Source organism: Cebus imitator, unplaced genomic scaffold (assembly GCF_001604975.1).
Source record: "Cebus imitator isolate Cc_AM_T3 unplaced genomic scaffold, Cebus_imitator-1.0 Scaffold31, whole genome shotgun sequence".
In the NCBI taxonomy this organism is placed as follows: domain Eukaryota; kingdom Metazoa; phylum Chordata; class Mammalia; order Primates; family Cebidae; genus Cebus; species Cebus imitator.
The window spans coordinates 2,578,030-2,598,719 of NW_016107346.1; the positions used below are offsets into that span (position 1 = coordinate 2,578,030).

General features: G+C 37.4%; 1 protein-coding gene across 2 annotated transcripts in view; it reads left to right on the top strand.

Moving 5' to 3' along the window:
• Nucleotides 1-20,690, top strand: part of MKKS (McKusick-Kaufman syndrome) — a 33,393-nt gene that overhangs the window by 7,576 nt on the left and 5,127 nt on the right. The window contains exons 2-6 of one of the 2 annotated variants that reach the window (XM_017523939.2): nt 1,401-1,475; nt 7,199-7,429; nt 14,152-15,554; nt 18,062-18,237; nt 19,427-19,537. In XM_017523939.2, coding sequence (XP_017379428.1) covers nt 14,570-15,554; nt 18,062-18,237; nt 19,427-19,537 — 1,272 coding nt within the window. In that variant the 5' untranslated portion in view covers nt 1,401-1,475; nt 7,199-7,429; nt 14,152-14,569. The remainder of the gene's footprint in view (nt 1-1,400; nt 1,476-7,198; nt 7,430-14,151; nt 15,555-18,061; nt 18,238-19,426; nt 19,538-20,690) is intronic. The other variant, XM_017523940.2, reaches the window with a different exon arrangement.

Consider the following 20,690-nt stretch of genomic DNA (forward strand, 5'->3'; position numbering starts at 1 on the left):
TTTCTTGGCCTTTAGAGCTACTCAAAAAGATTACAGTATTTGTAATGAGGTAGACGTAGAGCAAGCTTCTCCCTCTTCTGTTCATTAATCTCTTGCTATCATTCTATACTTGGAACTAAATTAAAGAAAACTGAACTAGCCCAGCTAATCTCAACCATAAGTAGGTCGCAGATGTGGTTTGGAGGATATAGACTTTTTTGCTCTCTGATTTTTTCTTTTTCTTACTTCCAGAACTGTAAAATGCCCTCCAGTTTTCGACAAGTGAAACAACAACTGTTAACCTTTATACACCTGACATGAAAATCAGAAGGACATACCAGGGGCCACGCATGGCTTATGCTTGTAATCCCAGCACTTTGGGAGGCTGAGGCAGGCAGATTATTTGAGGCCAGGAGTTTGAGACCAGCCTGGGCAACATGGTGAAACCCCGTCTCTACTAAAAATACAAAAATTAGTCAGGCATGGTGTTGTGCACCTATAACCAGCTACTTGGGAGGCTGAGGCACGAGAATCATTTAAATCTGGCACGCGAAGGTTGCAGTGAGCTGGGATGGCACCACTATACTCCAGCTTAGGCAACAGACTCTGCCTCAAAAAAAGAAAAAAAAATGAAGAACATGCCAGGCATAATACCCCACGCTAGTTGATCTCAGTGATCCTCAAGAGTGTGTATCACGCCCTCTAAATGTTCCCCTCATCTGTGATCACACACTGGAAATTCTGATTGACAGTACTGCCCAAGCTGGGGCACTAATTCTTCACTTGAGAAATTGCTTAGTAGAATACCAGCCAAGACTTTTAAGACTTCACAATCTAGCCAGGCACAGTGGCTCACGCCTATAATCCCAGCACATTGGCAGGCCAAGGCAGGCAGATCACGAAGTCAGGAGTTAGAGACCAGCCTGACCAGCATTAGCTGGATGTGGTGGCGGGCGCCTATAATCCCAGCTGCTCGGGAGGCTGAGGCAAGAGAATTGCTTGAACCTGGAGGCAGAAGTTGCAGTGAGCCGAGATTGTGCCATTGCACTCCAGCCCAGGTGACAGTGCAATACTCTTGTCTCAAAAAAAAAAAAGACTTCACAATTTAAATTGACTGCCACAATTAACTAACGGTAATCTTAGAATAAATCATTTAGTGTTTCTTCATTTATAAAATGATCTCATAAAGTTGCTATAAAAGCAAAACAAAACGAAAAATATGAAACTTCTGAATAATTTAAGGTAGTATTTTTGAGAGAATATGCAAAAGCATAATCCATGTTAAGATTGCCTCTAAACTTTTTCTAAGCTCAGCAAAAGACATTTCAGTGAATGAAACTATAAATATCAACTGTCTATTTACTTGATCTAAAATTTACTAATCTAATTTCATGTCTCTTGATTTCTCTGTCCTTCTAAAGGACTCTCCCTAGAATATGTTTAAAGAAGATTAAGGAAAGAAAGATAAGAAAGAGCAGTGGCAAGCACATTCAAGGGTAAGGAAGTGAAAAAAATCTTTGTCATATTTCTTGTTGCTTTGCTCCAAACTTGAAAAGTTCAATGAACGAACATCAAACACTAACTTATTTTAGGGATTAACCAGTTACTCCTCATCACATCTGATCATTTTGAGCTTGTATCTTGAGAAATCTTTGTTTTAGACTCAGAATCTCTGGTGTCCACAAGATACTTCCATGCCACTTGGAATGACTTGCCAAGTGTTTTGAAGGAAGAACCATCTCAAGGCAAACTGTAAATAGCTTAAGTTTGTTTCACAAATTGGATCTCCCAGTCTCCCTGCTTCTCAGTAGCACGAACCTTTGTAAAAGTCAAGGTTTTAAAAACTTTTTGTCAAATTCATTTAAAAAATGAGTTAATTTTTAAGAAATTTGTTAACTCTGAAAAGTAGGAGAGGCTTTGAGCATGAACTCTAGAGTATTTACACAAATATTTATTGCCATAGCATATTTAGCAATAAAGCATTGAAAAATCTCAAATTTCTGTCAATTACAGATTGGTCAAATTAGGATATCTCCATTATAATGAATGCTGTATAGCTCTTAAAAATGATGATGGAGATTTATATTCTTTGGAAGAGAGAAGATTATAAAACAGCATGTATATCATGATCATATTTTTTGTTACACCCAAAAGATTTAAGCTCTCTTCCTTGTTTCTGTATTTGCTAACTTTATAAAGTAAGGTTATACTATATTTATTAGAAAAGGACAGTAATGCTCCTTTATTTTTATTTATTTTTTTTTTTTGAGACAGAGTTTCACTCTTGTTGCCCAGGCTGGGTCACCATCTCAGCCCTCTGCAACCTCTGTACCTCCGGGGTTCAAGAGATTCTACTGCCTCAACCTCCCAAATAGCTGGGATTACAGGCACCCACCCCACACCAGCCTAATTTTTTATATTTTTGGTAGTGACGGGGTTTCACCATGTTGGCCAGGCTGGTCTCGAATTCCTGACCTCACATGATCCACCCGCCTCCGCCTCTCAAAGTGCCGGGCTTACAGGCATGAGCCACCGCGCCTAGCCTAATTTTCATTTTGTAAAAAACCATTGAGGAACTAAGAAGAAAAAAAGTGCCAAATTACAATTGTATCCCCAAAATATGTTTGATTGTAAGTAAAAACTCTGCAAGAGTTTATAAACAAAATAAATAACACATTACCTCACTAACAACCATACCAAATATGAAATTTGAAAACTGTATTTTTTTATTTTTATTTTTTATTTTTTTTTGGTAAAACTAACAATGAACCTTGCTAGTAAGGTCTAGTAAAGTCTAATGTGTGTTGCCCTGAGAAGAGGTTATGCAGGCAATAGAATACATGCAATGTACTGGAAAGCTATTAAGTGAAAGAAATGAAGTAGATTAAAGTTATACGCCAATGTCACTTTTTAAAAATATATGTTTTTTTCTTTTAAAGATGAAGTCTCACTATATTGCCCAGATAGTCTTGAACTCAGGGGCTCAAGCAATCCCCCTGCCTCAGCCTCCCAGGATGCCAGAGTAACAGGTGTGAGCCACTGTGCCTGGCCTTTTTTTTTCACATATATATAGAGAGAGAGGGAGAGAGAAAGGAACGAAGTCTCACTATATGCCAATGCCATTTTAAAGTGCTAATTCCATCTTGCTCAGTGAAAATGGACTGTTGTATGTACAGTGTGATACTTACTGTTTTATGTGAATTAAATTAAAACTCTAAAAATAGTTTGTAAAGTAAAAACCCCTTTCATGCTGATCCTAATTATTTCCCAGTACTTTCAAAGGACAACAGAATTATCTGTCAGAAAATAGTTACTTGACTCTCTCACCCCCATTAGCCAAATCAATATATTAGATATGGAGAATTTGAGGAAACGGGGACATGTAGATGTTCAGTAAACATTAAAGCAATTAATCATTAAATCAGTCTACATCATTTATTGACCAGGAAATACTGAACCAAGTCTCAGTGATGTTTAGCAAACAAAGAGTTTTCAATTAAAATAGATACTAATTTCCAGGTTTAACTAAACCTAAATCTATAAAAAGATTCATCGATCCTTAAGTTATCCTAGTGGAAAGAATAATAGACTGGTAAGCACAATATGCATAAAATTGAGCATTTCTTTTGCCTTTAACTGGGAGATGACCCAAAGATTTCACTAATTATTGTAGGGAGCTAAGCTGATCCTTTTCTGAAATGCTATTTTCACTCTTCTCAAGAAAGGTTCATCCATGTCTTTGCTTGCTTTAATCACTGTGCTGGAGAGAAGAGTACAACACTTCCGCAAACATTGGTGTTACAGATCGTCATTTAATTTGTTCCTAATTTTAGTTCTTCTTGAGTTACAAATCTCAGTTTTACTATTACACCCTTTTGTCCTATCCAGTCTCTTTTTTGCTTTTTGTTTTTTTGAAACAAGGTCTCACTTCATCACCCATGCTGGAGTGCAGTGGCGTGATCTCGGCTCACTGCAGCCTCAACCTCCCAAGGTTCAAGCAATCCTCCTACCTCAGTCCCCCCATGTAGCTGGAACTACGGGCAGCTGCCACCATGCCTGGCTAATATTTGTATTTTTTTGTAGAAATGGGTTTTGCCATGCTGCATAGGCTTAAGCCATCCGCCCATCCCAGGTTCCCAAAGGGCTAGGATTACAGGTGTAAGCCACTGTGCCTGGCCCTAGCCTCTTTTTTTCTAAGCTGGGTTTTTTTTTTGTTTTTGATTTTTTTTTTCTTCCTTGAGTTTATGGTTCAGGAAAAAGCTGACAAATGTTGAGTTATATTATTGCTCATGGAGAAGTAAATGGTGAATGGCAGAGATGGCTGTTAAAAGTAATGTGACTTGTTAACCTCATGTTAAGAGTAAAAGAGGTGACAAAGTTACCTTAAGTATTGAGGAGACTGGATATGAATAACAATACCTTCTAGACCTTTTGTTTAAGGTGTTTTGTAAACGAAAATGCCATGTGTCAATCAACACAGGCCAGTTGACTTTGGTGCAGCCTTTGTCCTTCCTATAAAAAGTAGCCCTTACTAGAATTCTTCCCTTGTTAATCTAAATCACCTAGTTCCTTTTCCAGTTATTTTATTGTACTCTCAAATCTCCAAAGGCTTTTGCCTTTGGACGTCACACAGAAATTTAATTGTGATACAGTTATTGTAATTGATTTCCTCTAAAAATAGAACATAAGCATGTCAATAAAAGGTATATTCTCTAAAGGTTACAAAAAGTATATAGTATACCAGAGTGCTTCAGAAAAGGAAAAGACCATAAAATATATAAATATATTTTTTGAGATGGAGTTTCACTCTGTCCCAGGCTGGAGTGCAGCTCACAAGCAGGTCTCTGCCTCAGCTTCCCGAGTAGCTGGGATTATAGGCGCCCGCCACCGCACCTGGCTAATTTTTGTATTTTTAGTAGAGATGGGGTGTCATCGTGTTGGCCAGGCTGGTCTTGAACTCCTGACCTCGTGGTCCGCCCGCCTGGGCCTCCCAAAGTGCAGGGATTACAGGCGTGAATCACTGTGCCCGACCTAAAATACTTTCATTTACAGAGTAGGTCATGTTTTTTCCATCTAGTAATTTAAATTTTGCAACAAAATCTTTACAAAATGTGAATTTAGACCTTGGGGAAAAATGATTTATAATGCTAAGAACAACATGTTCATAGCTATAAGACAACATCTTTTGTTATTTTTAATGTATATACAAAACACAAAAATGGTTCAGACTAACATTACTATTGTGTTTTAGTTTTAAAATGGGGAATAAGTAGAAATTCGGTTCAAATCTTTTTCTAATGGCACTTAGACAAAAATAAAGTGATTTAGGAGATTTCATGGTACCAAAACTCAAAGATGCAATTGAGCCAAGTTCATAGCATATCTCATAGATGGTGGGCAGTACTTATTAAGAGTATAAGGAGTCTCTAGAGGTTGTCCAGACTCAAGTTCCCAAACCCAACAGATCATCAGACACAGCCTTTCTGAGCCCTATTTCCATCCTTTCCAAATTTTTTTTTTTAAATCTATTTTAAAAGCTAACCAGCTTTGTAACGCCAGGCAACTTTCTAGCCCCAGTTTCTTCATCTAAACTAGGTTGATAACAATCCTCTTGGGTAGGGTTTCTAGTGATTCAGGGCAAACACTTTAAAATCCAGTAGTTTTGCACATAAATGTGGAAATGACATTAAATTCATTCTAATTCATGGTGTCCAAGCCAGAAGTCTTTTGCTGCAATTGGAATCCATGCTCAGCTGTTCTAATCTCAGTTGAAACACTATCACTATATCCTGTGAGAATATAGAACCTAAATTCCTACTGCATATTTGTGGATTACCATTTGATTCTTCTGTTAAAATTGTGACTAAATGTAATTATTTATTTTTTTTGAGATGGCATTTTACTCTGTTGCCCAGTGCAGTGGCATGATCTTGGCTCACTGCAACCTCCACCTCCCAGGTTCAAGCATTTCTCCTGACTCAGCCTCCTGAGTAGCTGGGATTATAGGCATGTGCCACGACATCTGACTAATTTTGGGGTTTGGTTTTGTTTTGAGACAGAGTCTTACTCTGTCACCCAGGCTAGACTGCAGTGGTGCAATCTTGGCTCACTGCAACCTTGGCCTCCCGGGTTCAAACTATTCTCCTGCCTTAGTCTCCTGAGTAGCTGGGATTATAGGTGCGCACCTCCACACTTGGCTAATTTTTGTATTTTTAGTAGAAACGGGGTTTTATCATGTTGGTCAGGCTGGTCTTGAACTCCTGACCTCATGATCTGCCCACTTTGACCTCCCAAAGTGCTGGGATTACAGGTGTGAGCCACTGCACCCAACCTAATATTTGTATTTTTAATAGAAATGGAGTTTTACCACATTGGCAAGGCTGGTCTCAAACTCATGACCTGAGGTGTTCCGCCTGCCTTGGCCTCCCAAAGTGCTGGGATTACAGACGTGAGCCACCACGCCCAGCCTGTAATTATAATTTTTAAAAATATATAACTTTAAGGACTTTGGGAGGCCAAGGCAGGCAGATCATGAGGTCAAGACATTGAGACCATCCTGGCCAACATGGTGAAACCCCATCTCGACTAAAAGTACAAAAAAATTAGCTGGGCGTGGTGGCACCTGCCTGTAGTACCAGCTACTCGGAAGGCCAAGGCAGGAGAATCGCTTGAACCTGGGAGGCAGAGGTTGCAGTGAGCCAAGATTGCGCCACTACACTCCATCCTGGTGACAGAGCGAGACTCCATCTCTCAAATATACATATATATAATTTTTAAAACATATATAACTTTTTAAATAAACTGTTAAAATACATATAGAATTTATAAAATGTATATATAACTTTAAAAAAGGCCCTTACTCTATTGTGGCTCAGAGAACATTAATGTATCTAAAGAACACTCCATGCATGTGTGTTTTCAAAGGTTCATGTAGCTTTTTCAGCAAGTAATGTTGCTCCTTTACAATTGTTGCCAAAAAGTCAGTATTGCCCTGTAAGTTTCCCAAGGCTGACTGCCTGCGCCCTTTGGGTCAATGACATGTCTCTTTTTGTTTATTAACATTGCAGTGTATTATTATAACTAAAACTGTTTCACATTCAGCATTTTTTGGAGTAAAGCATGCTACTTGGAGTGATTTAGAAATGCAGTTAAAGAGAGGTTATGGTTTTTAGTGTTTTTTTTTTTTTTTCTTCCTCCTTTAACTGTAACCTTTTCTTAGGTACACTGATCCTGAAGTACTATGATCTTTCAGAAACTCTGGAGAAACTACAGAGTTCTGGTTGTTATGATCCCTGTAATTGGGCTCATACATTTGGGATGGTACAAAATCAAAAGCAGCCCTGTTTTCCAAATACCTCATAAGGATGACATTCCTGAGCAAGATAGTCTGAAACTTGCAAATCTGCAGAAGAGCCAAATCCAAGGGAAATAGCAGGCTTGCGGTCTTCAGGTAAGTTTCATTTAATGTGGTTGGTTAATCATATGGTACATTCCAACAATGGGAAACTTGATCTTTTAGATCTTCGGCAAAAAAAGCCTAAATTGGCTGGGCACAGTAGCTCATGCCTGTAATCCAAGCACTTTGGGAGCCCAAAGTGGGAGGATCACGAGGTCAGGAGTTCAAGACCAGCCTGGCCAACATGGTGAAACCCCGTCTCTACTAAAAATACAAAAGTTAGCTGGGCATGGTGGCATGTGCCTGTAATGCCAGCTACTCTGTAGGCTGAGGCAGGAGGATTGCTTGAACCAGGACACAGAGGTGGAGGTTGCAGTGAGCCAAGATTGCGCCAGTGCTCTCCAGCCTGTGCTATAGAATGAAACACTGTCTCAAAAATAAATAAATGAAGAAAAGAAAGAAAGAGAGAGAGGGAGCCTAAGTTGGTAAGTTACCTTATGACCCACTGGCAAAATACTATTCTGCAGTTGTTTCTGGAAAAGTTTGCTGTGCAGAGACGTTTGACACTTGTCTGGCAGTCATCTGAATGCAAAGGGCAAGGGCAGTTTTGCTAGCAGCAGCCCCAGGATCATGAATGTGTGCAAAGGAGCCCCTGACTCCCTACCATTATATACCACAAAAGTCTGAACTTGTACAAGATTCTTTTCTTCTATTAGTGTTCTTTTTTTTTTTACAATACAAAACTAATTGTATTCATTCCTTAATATCAACTATTTTAGCTTGAACATAATTTGTTACTTTTGAGGGTCACTGAAATAAAGAGGATGTAGTTAATAATTCAGATCTATAGTCCCTTATCCGTAATTCCAAAATTCAAAAAGTTCTAAAAACCAAAACATTTTATCCTAACTCCTTTGGCGGCAAAATGATCTTAACTGACATGAGACAATTTCCAGTGCAGTTATCTCCCTTTATTCTCGGTTTCAGTTACCTGCAGTCAACCCTAGTCTGAAAATATGAAATAGAAAATTCCAGAAATAAACAATTCATAAATTTTAAATTGTGCACCGTTCTGAGTAGCATGATGAAATCCTGGGCTATTCTACTTCATCCACCCAGAATGTGAGTCATTCCCTACCTGCTCATTAGTCACTTAGTAGCCCTCTGGGTTAGATCAACTGTCATGGTGTCACTGCCCTTATGTTCAGGTAGCTCTTATTGTACTTCGCAATGTACCCAAACCACAAGAATATTGTACCTAATTTATAAATTGAACTTTATCATAGGTATGTATGTATAAGAAGAAAACCTAGTATATATAGGGTTTAGTGCTACATCCAGTTTCAAGCATCCACTGGGTGGTTTTAGAACATATCCCTGATAGATAAATGGGAGGGTTACTGTTTTTATTCCACTTAATATGAAAATTTAGTTTCACTGGAGAAATTTTGTTGGCATCTGTTGCATTTTATTTACTATAATATGGTGTTATACTATATTCTGATTATATTGATTATAGATGTTATTAAACATATTTATAAAATCTAAGAAATTATGAATTATGAAACTCATATGGCCCAAGGAGTTTCAGATAAAGAACTGTGATCCCATGATTATAAAGCATTTTCTATTGTAATTTACTTTTTAACCTTGAGTAATACGCTCTAAGTTTTGGCATAACGTAGATGAGTGTAAAGTTCTGCCCTTTATAGAAGAAGAGCCTCAGTAAGACTTTCCTTACTTATAAGCCTTGGTCTGAGGTTTTGACTTACGATATAATTACTTGTTTCAACAATATTTTAAATCAAGGTTTTAGTTTTAAATGTTCATAAGCAGAAATGGAAGAGCATGGTTTATATATTAGACAATTATTTAATACAAAAAGCCAGATAGTAACATAGAAGCTTAACAACCTAGAAACCCTACAATCTGTATAAAATTTATATTTATAGGAAGAGTTTTAATATATATTCATAGGGAGTTTAGAGAATTCATTAGATGCTGGATTTTTATATACATAATCTTCCAGACTGTAATAAGACCATTATAGTATGAATGTATGTTGTACTTATGACATCTTTTTGTTCTTGTCGTAAGTTTGGAGGCCAGGTATGGCCAAACTTTGGAGGAAAAAATTAAATAGTTTCTTATCGTCCAAAAAGAATTACTCTTGGAGGAAAAATGAGCTGAGAAAAGAAAAAATCTCCTCTAAAATATTAGGTGAATATAGTAAGAGGTTTTAGAGGCCAATGCAGCAATAGTTACACATTTTAGAGACTAACACTTCCAGTCAAGCAAGCAGAAGCAGATATTTAAACAGGCTTTTAATAAGCAAACGTTAGAGCCAGATTTAGAATAAGTTAAACACCAATTCCAAATAGTTGAAGTACATCAAAATAAATGCATTGTATTTGCCCCTTATTTTCTATTTTTATTTTCATTATGGAAAATTACATACATGCCTCAAAATAGAGAGAATAGTATATTGGGCCCTCAAGTATCCATCAACCAGCTTTAATAGTTGATTGGCATTTTGCCAGTTTTCTTTTATCCATCTTTTCCTCTATTTTTTGAACTAATAGAATATATTAAAGCAAATCTTAAGCTCCACTATGTAGTCCTTTAGTTTGTGTCTTTAGCAGTAATAATAAACACACATATACAAACGCATTTGTATTATCACCCAGAAAAACTTAATAGTGATGTTTTTGTTTTTGTTTTTGTTTTTGAGATGGCGTCTCGCTCTGTTGCCCAGGCTGGAATGCAGTGGCGTGATCTCAGCTCACTGCAACTTCTGCCTCCCAGGTTCAAGCAATTCTCCTGCCTCAGCTTCCCAAGTAGCTGAGATTACAGGTGCATACCGCCACGTCCAGCAGATTTTTGTATTTTTAGAAGAGACGGGGTTTCACCATGTTGATCAGCCTTGTCTGGAACTTCTGACCTTGTGATCTGCCTACCTCAGTCTCCCAAAGTGCTGGGATTACAGGTGTGAGCCACCATGCCCAGCGACAGTGACTCTTTAATTGCAATTTGATACCCCAAGACCATGTTCATATCTCTGAATTTGTCTTAAAAAGTCTTTAGAGGTAGTTTGTTGGAATCAGGATCCAAACAAGGTCTACGTACTTTTTGATAGATAATGTCTTTTTTCAATTCCCCTCCTAAATCTGCCTTTTAAAAAAATCCCCACATTCTCAATTTGGTTGATTGCTTCCATATCATTTAACAAGTTCCTCTCTCTCACCCCTATTTCCTGTAATCTGGTAGTTAAGAGGCCTAATTTATTTTTTGAACAAGAATACTTCATGGATGGTGCTGTGATATAGATCCTAGGTAATCATATTGTTTCACGTATAATGTCTGATCCACTTTTGATGGTGTTGTGGACTTTTTTTTTTGAGACAGTGTTTTGATCTGTCACCCAGGCTACAGTGCAATTGCCTCATCATAGCTCACTGCAGCCTCAAGCTCCTGGGCACAGGCCATCCTCCAGCCTCAGCATTCTGAGTAGCTGGGACTACAGCCATCCACCACCACACCTGGCTAAGTTCTAAAATTTTTTTAGAACCAGGGTCTTGCTGTATTGCCCAGGCTGGTCTCAAATTTCTGGCCTCAGGCAGTCCTCCGACCTTGGCCTCTCAAAGTGATGGGATTACAGGCAAGAGCCACTACACCTAGCCAGTGTTGCTAAGATTAACAGGCAGGTTATCAGTGTTTCTTTCTATTATAAAGCTCCCCTTTGATTTTTGTTTTTTAAGACGGAGTCTCACTCTGTCACACAGGCTGCAGTAGGTGGATCTCAGCTCACTGCAACCTCTGCCTCCTGGGTTGAAATGATTCTCCTGCCTCAACCTCCCGAGCAGCTGGGATTATAGCCACCCGCCACCACACGCAGCTAATTTTTTGTATTTTTTTAGTAGAGACAGGGTTTCACTGTGTTGGCCAGGTGATCTTTTATTTAATAAATTATTAGCAACGATTCATTATTATTGCTGTAATGTAGAAATTGGCAAACTTTTTTCTATAAAAGACCAGAGAGTAAATACTTTAGGCTTTGCAGATCATATAGTGTCTATACCAACCCATTAGCTTTCTGTTGTAGTGTAAAAGCAATCAGACACAGTACACAAATTAATGAGCATGGCTGCTTTCCAATAAAACTTCATTTATGAAAACAGGCCACAGGCTGGATATGGTCCATAGGCTTAATTTACCAACCATTGCATATAGGTCTAATGTACTAGTTCATTAGGGGTTGCCAAATGATGCTGCTCAAATTCTATCATTCCTTCTCCATTTATTAGGTAGAACAACTTTTCATCGTCAGCTATTCAGTTACCCCAGAATGCATTTATACAAGAAAAGCAAGATAAATATTTTATCTCTGTAATTCCCTTTGTTGGTTTTTTTAAATAATAATGAGTGCTCAAGCAGCTTAGGGTTTTTGTTTTTAGTGTCAGTATGAACCTGTGGGTTTGCATATGTTTTAATTAATCTATTTCAGTTGCCTTTTTTTTTTTAATGCTGAAGTTGTGCCATTTTGGATCCTCTCCAAGTTGATTCCTGTTGTTTTTTCCTTTGTCCTTGTGTTATGATACAGATAGTCTTTAATAACATCTTTACTTTTTGGCAGAAAAGGACGCCAGCTTACTTTGTGTTTCTTACCTCATACCTATAATCAGTCTTTTTGCCAAAGAACTCCATTTGCTTCTAGGAAAAACTTTTACCTGCTTATATTTTGTTTAAATTATATTTTATAGTGCACGTCTTAATTTAGAAGACAGTCATGCAAGTTTTAGTGTTATTTTAATTAAGTTATCCATCACTGCAACAACAACAACAAAAACCCATCTGCCAAGCCTGTACATCCAGGAATAGTCAGGACCATTCATCTGATGGCAACTCCTGGAATCATGCAGCACCTTATTTAGGAAGAAAGAGTTTTAATAGAGCTGTACTGATACTTCCAAATATATTTTATAAACCAGCCCCAATCGTTTGGGGTTTTTTTCCCTCTTTCTTGTACCTTCTTTTGTCCAGGTCTAGACCTGTGACCGCAGGTCAGCAAGTTTTGGCATCTTTAAAATGATTTGGAAGTCACTAACATTTTCATTGATTTTTTTCTCATTTTAATGAAATACTAGCCAAAAGATGTGTTGACTGGTCTCACTACCATAAGATTGACAGAGATGCCAGCTTGGTATTCTGTTTCTGAAAAGTTGCATGTCACTATTAATTATTGAAAAATATTCTAACTAGAAAAATCATTTTCTTAATCATAGTTTTTATTGTGGGGGTGTGTGTGTGTGTAAGTTTTAACTTGCAAATTACGAAACAGAAATCACTTTGTGAGGCTTTATTTAAATGTATTTCTCAGATTTTGCTGAATCTGAAATAACCGTTGAAATATTTAAGTACCTTGGCTGTTCCGGGCATAAACAGATTTTTCTTTCCTTCATCACGCTATGCAAAAGTTGACAATAGCTTTATCACCACAGGAAGAAAGCTGATCATCATTGCCCTTACTTTATTTGGGCCCAGTTGCCATGGGTACAGCCCTTTAACTAAATTGGGAATGGTAACCATTTTGCATAACATTTTCTTGTTCTGCCCACCTCTTTGCACAGCTTCAAATCAGGGTTCTGGTCTGATCACCATACTATGCTCTAGCCTACTTTTAGGAAGTACTTTAGGCTAAGTAGATTTGTTTTATTTATGCTAAATGCTCTCCAAGAGGCTACCATACTCAGTATATTCCTGGAAATACTAATAATTATACTTTTAAAACACCAGGGTTCAACAGATAATATCTATTATCTAACATTTTTATACTTTTCACACATTATTATTGTGTCAGGAATTTATGCCTCAAGCCACACTAATTTTTTTAACAAGGACATTATCTTGTTAAGGAAACTAGAATTGTATTTATTTCTGTGTGTCCATTTGATATATAACATAGTATTTAGACTTTGAAATTGAACTACAACTCAGATCCTATTTTGTTGTTGTTGTTGTTGTTGTTGTTGTTGTTGTTGTTATTCAGCATATCCCTTGGTTTTTGTATCTATTGTCATTAACCAGTGCTTTGGGGAGGATTCGTTGACTAGGACTTCCAAAACTGAAAATCACTGACTGATAAAGTAAAATGATAGAAAATTAGCTCTGACTTTAGCCAGGTATTTAAAACATGGTTAGTTTTTTGGTATAATGTGTTGTGCAGATTTATTCAGCTAAATATAGACTATACATTAGTGACTTTCTGCAGTAAACATGCCAACAGCTATCTTGTTTTTATAATTATTTACAAACAGGATTTGATGTAAATGTGCTTCTGTTCAAACCTAAAGTTTCCAAGCAAACCACAGTTATAGATTAAAACAACATTAAATCTTGATGTTGGAGAATCAAAATATTTGGGACTTCGTTTCAGACTCAAAGACCAAATTCTGTGTTGTATATTGTAGCATTTGTCTTCTAGAAGCATGCCATATTCAAATAACTGTGCTGTAAGCTTTCTAGCGATGTTGTACCTTACAGAATCACTGAAATACAAGCACTTTTTCTTGTAGAGGGGATTTATTGAAGAAAAAAGAATTTTAAGTCAAAGTTGGTTTACCTTTCTCATTTTTCTGGAGACTTGTGCCAGTTAGTAGTTCCTTTTTTCTTTAAAAAAAAAAAAAAAACGCAGCAGAGCATTAGAATAAATTATGAAACTGCATCCTACAAAATGCTTGGGAAGTATTTCTCTAAAATGTTTTGTTTTTATTTCTTAGATAAAGAAGCAGCTTTGAATCTGAGCTTCATTTCAAAAGAAGAGATGAAAAATACCAGTTGGATTAGAAAGAACTGGATTCTTGTAGCTGGGATGTCTTTCATAGGTGTCCATCTTGGAACCTACTTTTTACAGAGGTCTGCAAAGCAGTCTGTAAAATCTCAGTCTCAAGTCAAACAAAAGAGTATTGAAGAGTGAAGTAAAATAAATATTTGGAATTGCTAACTTGTTATTAAATCATGATATGCTGATTTAGCTTCATAAACATTGAACTGTTTGATTTTATAGCCACAATGCTGCATATTTATACTTTAATTCCTAAAGAATAATTTTTTATGTTAACACATGATAATGAAATAAATAGAAAAATATGGTTTACGTAGTAAAAACTGTCTTCACAAGTTACCACCTGAAGTAAGATGTCTCGTTTAGACACTAAGAAGCCATCATTGTGTAAGAGTGAACCACTGACAAGTGAGAGAGTCAGGACTACACTTTCTGTCTTGAAAAGAATCGTAACATCGTGCTATGGCCCTTCAGGTAGGCTGAAGCAGCTGCGCAATGGCTCTGGAGGCTACGTGTGCACAACCTCACAGTCCTCAGCCTTGCTCAGTCACCTTTCGGTCACACATCCCATATTAAAGATCCTGACAACCTCCGTACAGAATCACGTGTCAAGCTTCAGTGATTGTGGCTTATTCACAGCCATTCTTTGCTGCAACCTGATTGAAAATGTTCAGAGATTAGGCTTGACACCCACCACTGTCATTAATTTAAATAAACATCTTTTGAGTCTCTGCATCAGTTATCTCAAGTCTGAGACCTGTGGTTGTCGAATCCCAGTCGACTTCAGTAGTACTCAGATCCTCCTTTGTTTGGTGCGCAGTATATTAACGAGTAAACCTGCCTGTACACTCACCAGAGCAGAAACAGAGCATGTCAGTGCTTTGATTCTGAGAGCCTTTTTGCTTACAATTCCAGAAAACGCTGAAGGCCACATCATTTTAGGAAAGAGTTTAATTGTACCTTTAAAAGGTCAAAGAGTTATAGATTCCACCGTATTACCTGGGATACTCATTGAAATGTCCGAAGTTCAATTAATGAGGTTAATACCTATCAAAAAATCAACTGCCCTCAAGGTGGCACTGTTTTGTACAACTTTATCCGGAGACATTTCTGACACTGGAGAAGGAACTGTGGTGCTCAGTTATGGGGTTTCTCTTGAAAATGCAGTCCTGGACCAGCTGCTTAACCTAGGAAGGCAGCTAGTCAGTGACCACGTAGATCTTGTCCTCTGCCAAAAAGTAATACATCCATCTTTGAAGCAGTTTCTCAATATGCATCGTGTTATTGCCATAGACAGAATTGGAGTGACTCTGATGGAACCCCTGACTAAAATGACAGGTAAAAATCACTCTTGGCTTTTGCCTCTTACAGTTAATAAATCACACTTTTGAGCAGAGATGTTTTTGGTTTGTGTCACTGTTAAAATCATGAAAAGTTTTAGAAGCCACCAACCTCACCACGTGTCGGTATCATTTCTGGCAGCAAAGGTTACTGGCAAAGATCCTGTATTGTTCACATACTAAAAATACAGTGATTATGGCCATTTTATATGTATTTTTCAGCCCCCAAATGTACTATAGTCTGTCATAGTCTAACCCCCAAATATTTCACAGGTTATTGAGAAGTCTTAACATCTTCATAACCCTAAGGCCTTTCGTACTTCACACAAAATTCTTCAGCTTAATTGACAAAGCTTTTAAATCATGTTATATTTAGAAAATAATTTTGTAACTAGAATGCTCCTTTTTCTTCACTTTATCATTCCAACAAACTTCTGTACTTCTCCCTAAGTAGCTGTTTCTAATGGGAGGGGAATGTACATGCACCTGTGTATAACCTTTATCAAAACTGTTGCTAGCTGACCTTGGGAACCAAGATCATTTACTTTCAGCACCTATTACAGGCCTGACCCACAGTAGATGTTCTAAAGTGTTTATTGAATTGACTGAAATATATTTGGTAATATGCAGAACACAATATGCAAAAAATTCACTGTATTTTACAAACTCAGCAAATTAAAAGCAGTTGTAAGATGTGTTAGAGCCAAAGAAAAATGACAAGCTGAAGAGTTCCTGATTTGAGCTACTTTGCAATATTCCTTTAACTGCTTTGACAACATATCAGAAAGATGGTCATTTAGTCTGCATTGTTTCCCATTTTTAAGTCATTAGACTTAAACTATTAAAGTTCATTAATAAAAGTCTTGCTATAAATCATCAAAAAGGAGTTGTATGTATGCCAAGTGTTTAATACATAATATCTCTGGGTTATTGCCCTACCTTTGTAAGACTCAAATGACTGTCAAAGTAGAGTTTCTTTTTTTTTTTTTTGAGACAGAGTTTCACTCATGTTACCCAGGCTGGAGTGCAATGGCGCGATCTCGGCTCACCGCAACCTCCGCCTCCTGGGTTCAGGCAATTCTCCTGCCTCAGCCTCCTGAGTAGCTGGGATTACAGGCACGCACCACTATGCCCAGCTAATGTTTTTTGTATTTTTAGTAGAGACGGGGTTTCACCATGTTGACCAGGATGGTCTCGATCTCTTGACCTCGTGATCCACCCGCCTCGGCCTCCCAAAGTGCTGGGATTACTGGCTTGAGCCACCGCGCCCGGCCTAAAGTAGAGTTTCTTAATAATGAAAATAATTCCTCGGAACTCATTGTTGATTTGGTAAGCCAGACGGATATCCTTAAATATCTACTAGCTTTGCATGAATCTGGCAATTTCCAGCTTGTAAATACTGGGTCTTCCAGATTCATTTTTAAAATGGGGGACATTTTAGCCAGGTGTGGTGCATGCCTGTAATCCCAGCTACTTGGGAAGTTGAGGCAGGAGGATTGCTTAAGCTGAGGAGTTCAAGTTCAGCCTGGGCAACAAAGCAAGACCACATCTCTTTAAAACAACAAAACAAAAAGAATATTTTCCCATAGAAATCATGTTGTAACTGGGGGCTGGGTTTCCACACTAGCCCACAATATATACCTAAAACATGCCATTAACAGCCATAGCTTTAGTCCTGAGTCTTGGAAGCAGAGACCTTTCAAGTAAAAAAAGGGGGGAAAAACTACCAGGTACATAGTGCAGGTAAACTTTTAGGTAGATGAAGTATGTTTTTGGCCTTATATATCTCCCCTAGTGTATCTAAGTTAACATTATTTCACATCAGGCCTTCAAAATTCCTATTTATTAATGATCTAGGTTGAGTAGTGGGTGTTACTGTGCATGGGTGCCACATGTGAAGCTTATTGCGGCTTACAGAGCATTGTTAATATTTGGTTTGATTTATTTGTGAAGTAAGCATTATTATCCCCACTTGCCTCTGGTGAGAGAGGCAGAAAGTTAAATGACATGAGTAACAGCATCCAGTGGCTGATAAGCAGTAGAGCCGGGTCTTCTCACCAGAATTGTGGCTTTTTACTTAGATTACTTTTTAAAGTATTCATTATTCTTGAAGGCTTCAGAAGTAAAGAAACAATATTCAAATAAGTGAAATTGTTCAGTGATTATTGACTATGTTCTATAAATTTTTTGAGCTGGAAGTGTTTTTAGACATTTTAGACTTTTTTTTTTTTTTTTTTGCGACAGAGTCACTGTTGCCTAGACTGGAGTGCAGTGGTGCCATCTCAGCTCACTGCAACCTCCACCTCTTGGGTTCAAGCAATTCTTCTGCCTCAGTCTCCGAAGCAGCTGGGATTACAAGTGCCTGCCACCATGCCCGGCTAGTTTCATATTTTAAATTATATGCTTATGGGTCTTTTATGTTGGCTAGGAATAAATATACTTTTAAATGGTTGTTTTCTCCACTTTTGTTTATACATCTTGTATTTTCCAATCTTTAAAAAATAGGAACACAGCCTATTGGATCCCTAGGCTCAATATCTCCTAATAGTTATGGAAGTGTGAAAGAAGTGTGCACTGCAAAATTTGGCTCCAAACATTTTGTTCATCTTATTCCTAATGAAGCAACAATCTGCAGTTTACTTCTCTGCAACAGAAATGACACTGCCTGGGATGAGCTGAAGGTAGATAATGAACTTTGAATTCCATATCAAGGGGCCAAAGGAGGAATTAGTTACTCAACAGTTATTATGATTATTTTTTCATAGCTTCCCTAGGTAGTATTGAAAGCAAAAATTAAAATGATTGATGCAAAGTCACAAGTAAGCTAATTTAAATGCCTGTGGTGTTATAGTAAATGTGGCATGTGTTGCCATTTATTATTCCCACTATTTATTGGAAACCTAAAAGGCCCTTGACATCTGAACTTCTCTAAGAAATTTGAAATGTGTAGTCTTTGATGCTAATGTGTATGAATAATTCACTTAGAAAATGAGTTCCACAGTCAATACCCATCATCCACTTCTTAGCAGAGTTTATTTTTCTCTGCCACCAAAAATACATGCAACTTTTATGCAATGGAAGTGATAGTCTATGGGATTGGTCCGAATTTTAAAGATTCATGTATGCTCAAGGATATATACTTAGTAAATGTTAAAGGTCTGTGTGTTTTTTTATTATTGCTGGGTTATAACTGTATTATTTCCAGAAAATTTTGAAATAAATTTATTATTTACACTGAAATAATTTGGGTTTTTTTTTAGATGAAGTCTCGCTCTGTTGCCCAGGCAGGAGTGCAGTGGTGTGATCTTGGCTTACCACAACCTCCGCCTCCTTGCTTCAAGAGATTCTCCTGCCTCACCCTCCCAAGTAGCTGGGACTACAGGCCCATGCCACCATGCCTGGCTAATTTTTGTATTTTTAGTAGAGACAGGGTTTCACTATGTTGGCCAGACCAGTCTCCAACTCCTGACCTTGTAATCCCCCTGCCTTGGCCTCCCAAAGTGCTGGGATTATGTGCCCAGCAGACTGAAATAATTTTTTTTAGTGGAAGTGCCAGCAAACCTCATTGACCCAGATATTTTGAGGCCATATATTTGTGAGTCTCAATATGAAGAGCTAAGTGTATATGAAAGAAAATATTAATCTGGCTCCATGAAAACAAACTTCTGACTAAAGTATCTTCTTTAATCTCTAAATTTTATTATTCAGAATGTATTAATCACATGACAACCTTGGCACAACAAAAGTTTTGTTCTTTAACAATTAAAATCACACCCTTTGAATTCACTGTGATGTTTTGAGAGCATGATTATAATTTTTTGTCTATATGATGTGAATGTCTGATTCTGATGATTTGGGTTTTTTTCTTAGCTCACGTGTCAGACAGCACTGCATGTCCTGCAATTAACCCTCAAGGAACCATGGGCTTTGTTGGGAGGTGGCTGTACTGAAACTCATTTGGCTGCATACATCAGACACAAGGTACATAAGATAATCCTGTTTGGATTACCTGAATTCTCAGCAACTTTTGTTTTATGAGATAATAAGCCAAAATCATAATATCCTATAGCCTTCTTGTTTGTTAGTTTAAACTTTTATTTTAGGCTCAGGGGTGCATGTGTAGGTTTATTTTATAGGTAAACTTGTAGCCTTTAACACTGAATTTTTCAGTAGTCTAAATCAAATACATAATGAAAAACACTTGAGGAAAATAAAAAGATAAATATAAGGTAATATAATCATTATTATAAATATAATATTTTAGCAAATGATCACATTCTTTGAGTATTGTCTACATGTACTGCATGTTGAAGCTAGCATTCTATTATGGGAGTTCTTTTAGAGATCTCAACTGCTGCAATACAGTAATAATTGATGTTCACAAACAAAAAGGCCAAGTTTCTACAGAATACTTAAGTGTCTTCTAGAGCATCAAGAAAATACTTAATTTCATTTATTTAAGCAGTTCACATATTAGATTCTATTATAATTTTAAAATTGATATTTATGTATGATATTTATTAATTCTACCAAATAGAATTTTTTGATTAGTGTAGGAAACTCCATTTTCTGACAGCTCTCAGATAAGTTTAGTGCATTGTAATCCTAATTATTTCATAAGTACTGGCCTACTTTATTTGAAAATGGATACAAAAATGTATTGGTGTTTTCCAAATATTAACAATCTATTCATTGGGTAAATATGCCCTGTCCTTCCCAAATAACTTAGAATCTGTTTGAAGATAAAGCACATTCATGAACAGTTACCAGAATATACATGTGGAAAATGAAATTTGTGCCAATCTGTTGATGCTGAATGAACAATAATGTATTTTGAAATGGAATTGAGTAAACTAGTGAAGGTTTTTTGGAGGAAGGAGGTGTCTTGAGTAAGAAAGTAGCCATTGTTTTTAAACAGTTAAGATATGGATTTTTAGGCTGGGCGCAGTGGCTCAAGCCTGTAATCCCAGCACTTTGGGAGGCCGAGGTGGGTGGATCACGAGGTCAAGAGATCGAGACCATCCTGGTCAACATGGTGAAACCCCGTCTCTACCAAAAATACAAAAAATTAGCTGGGCATGGTGGTGTGTGCCTGTAATCCCAGCTACTCAGGAGGCTGAGGCAGGAGAATTGC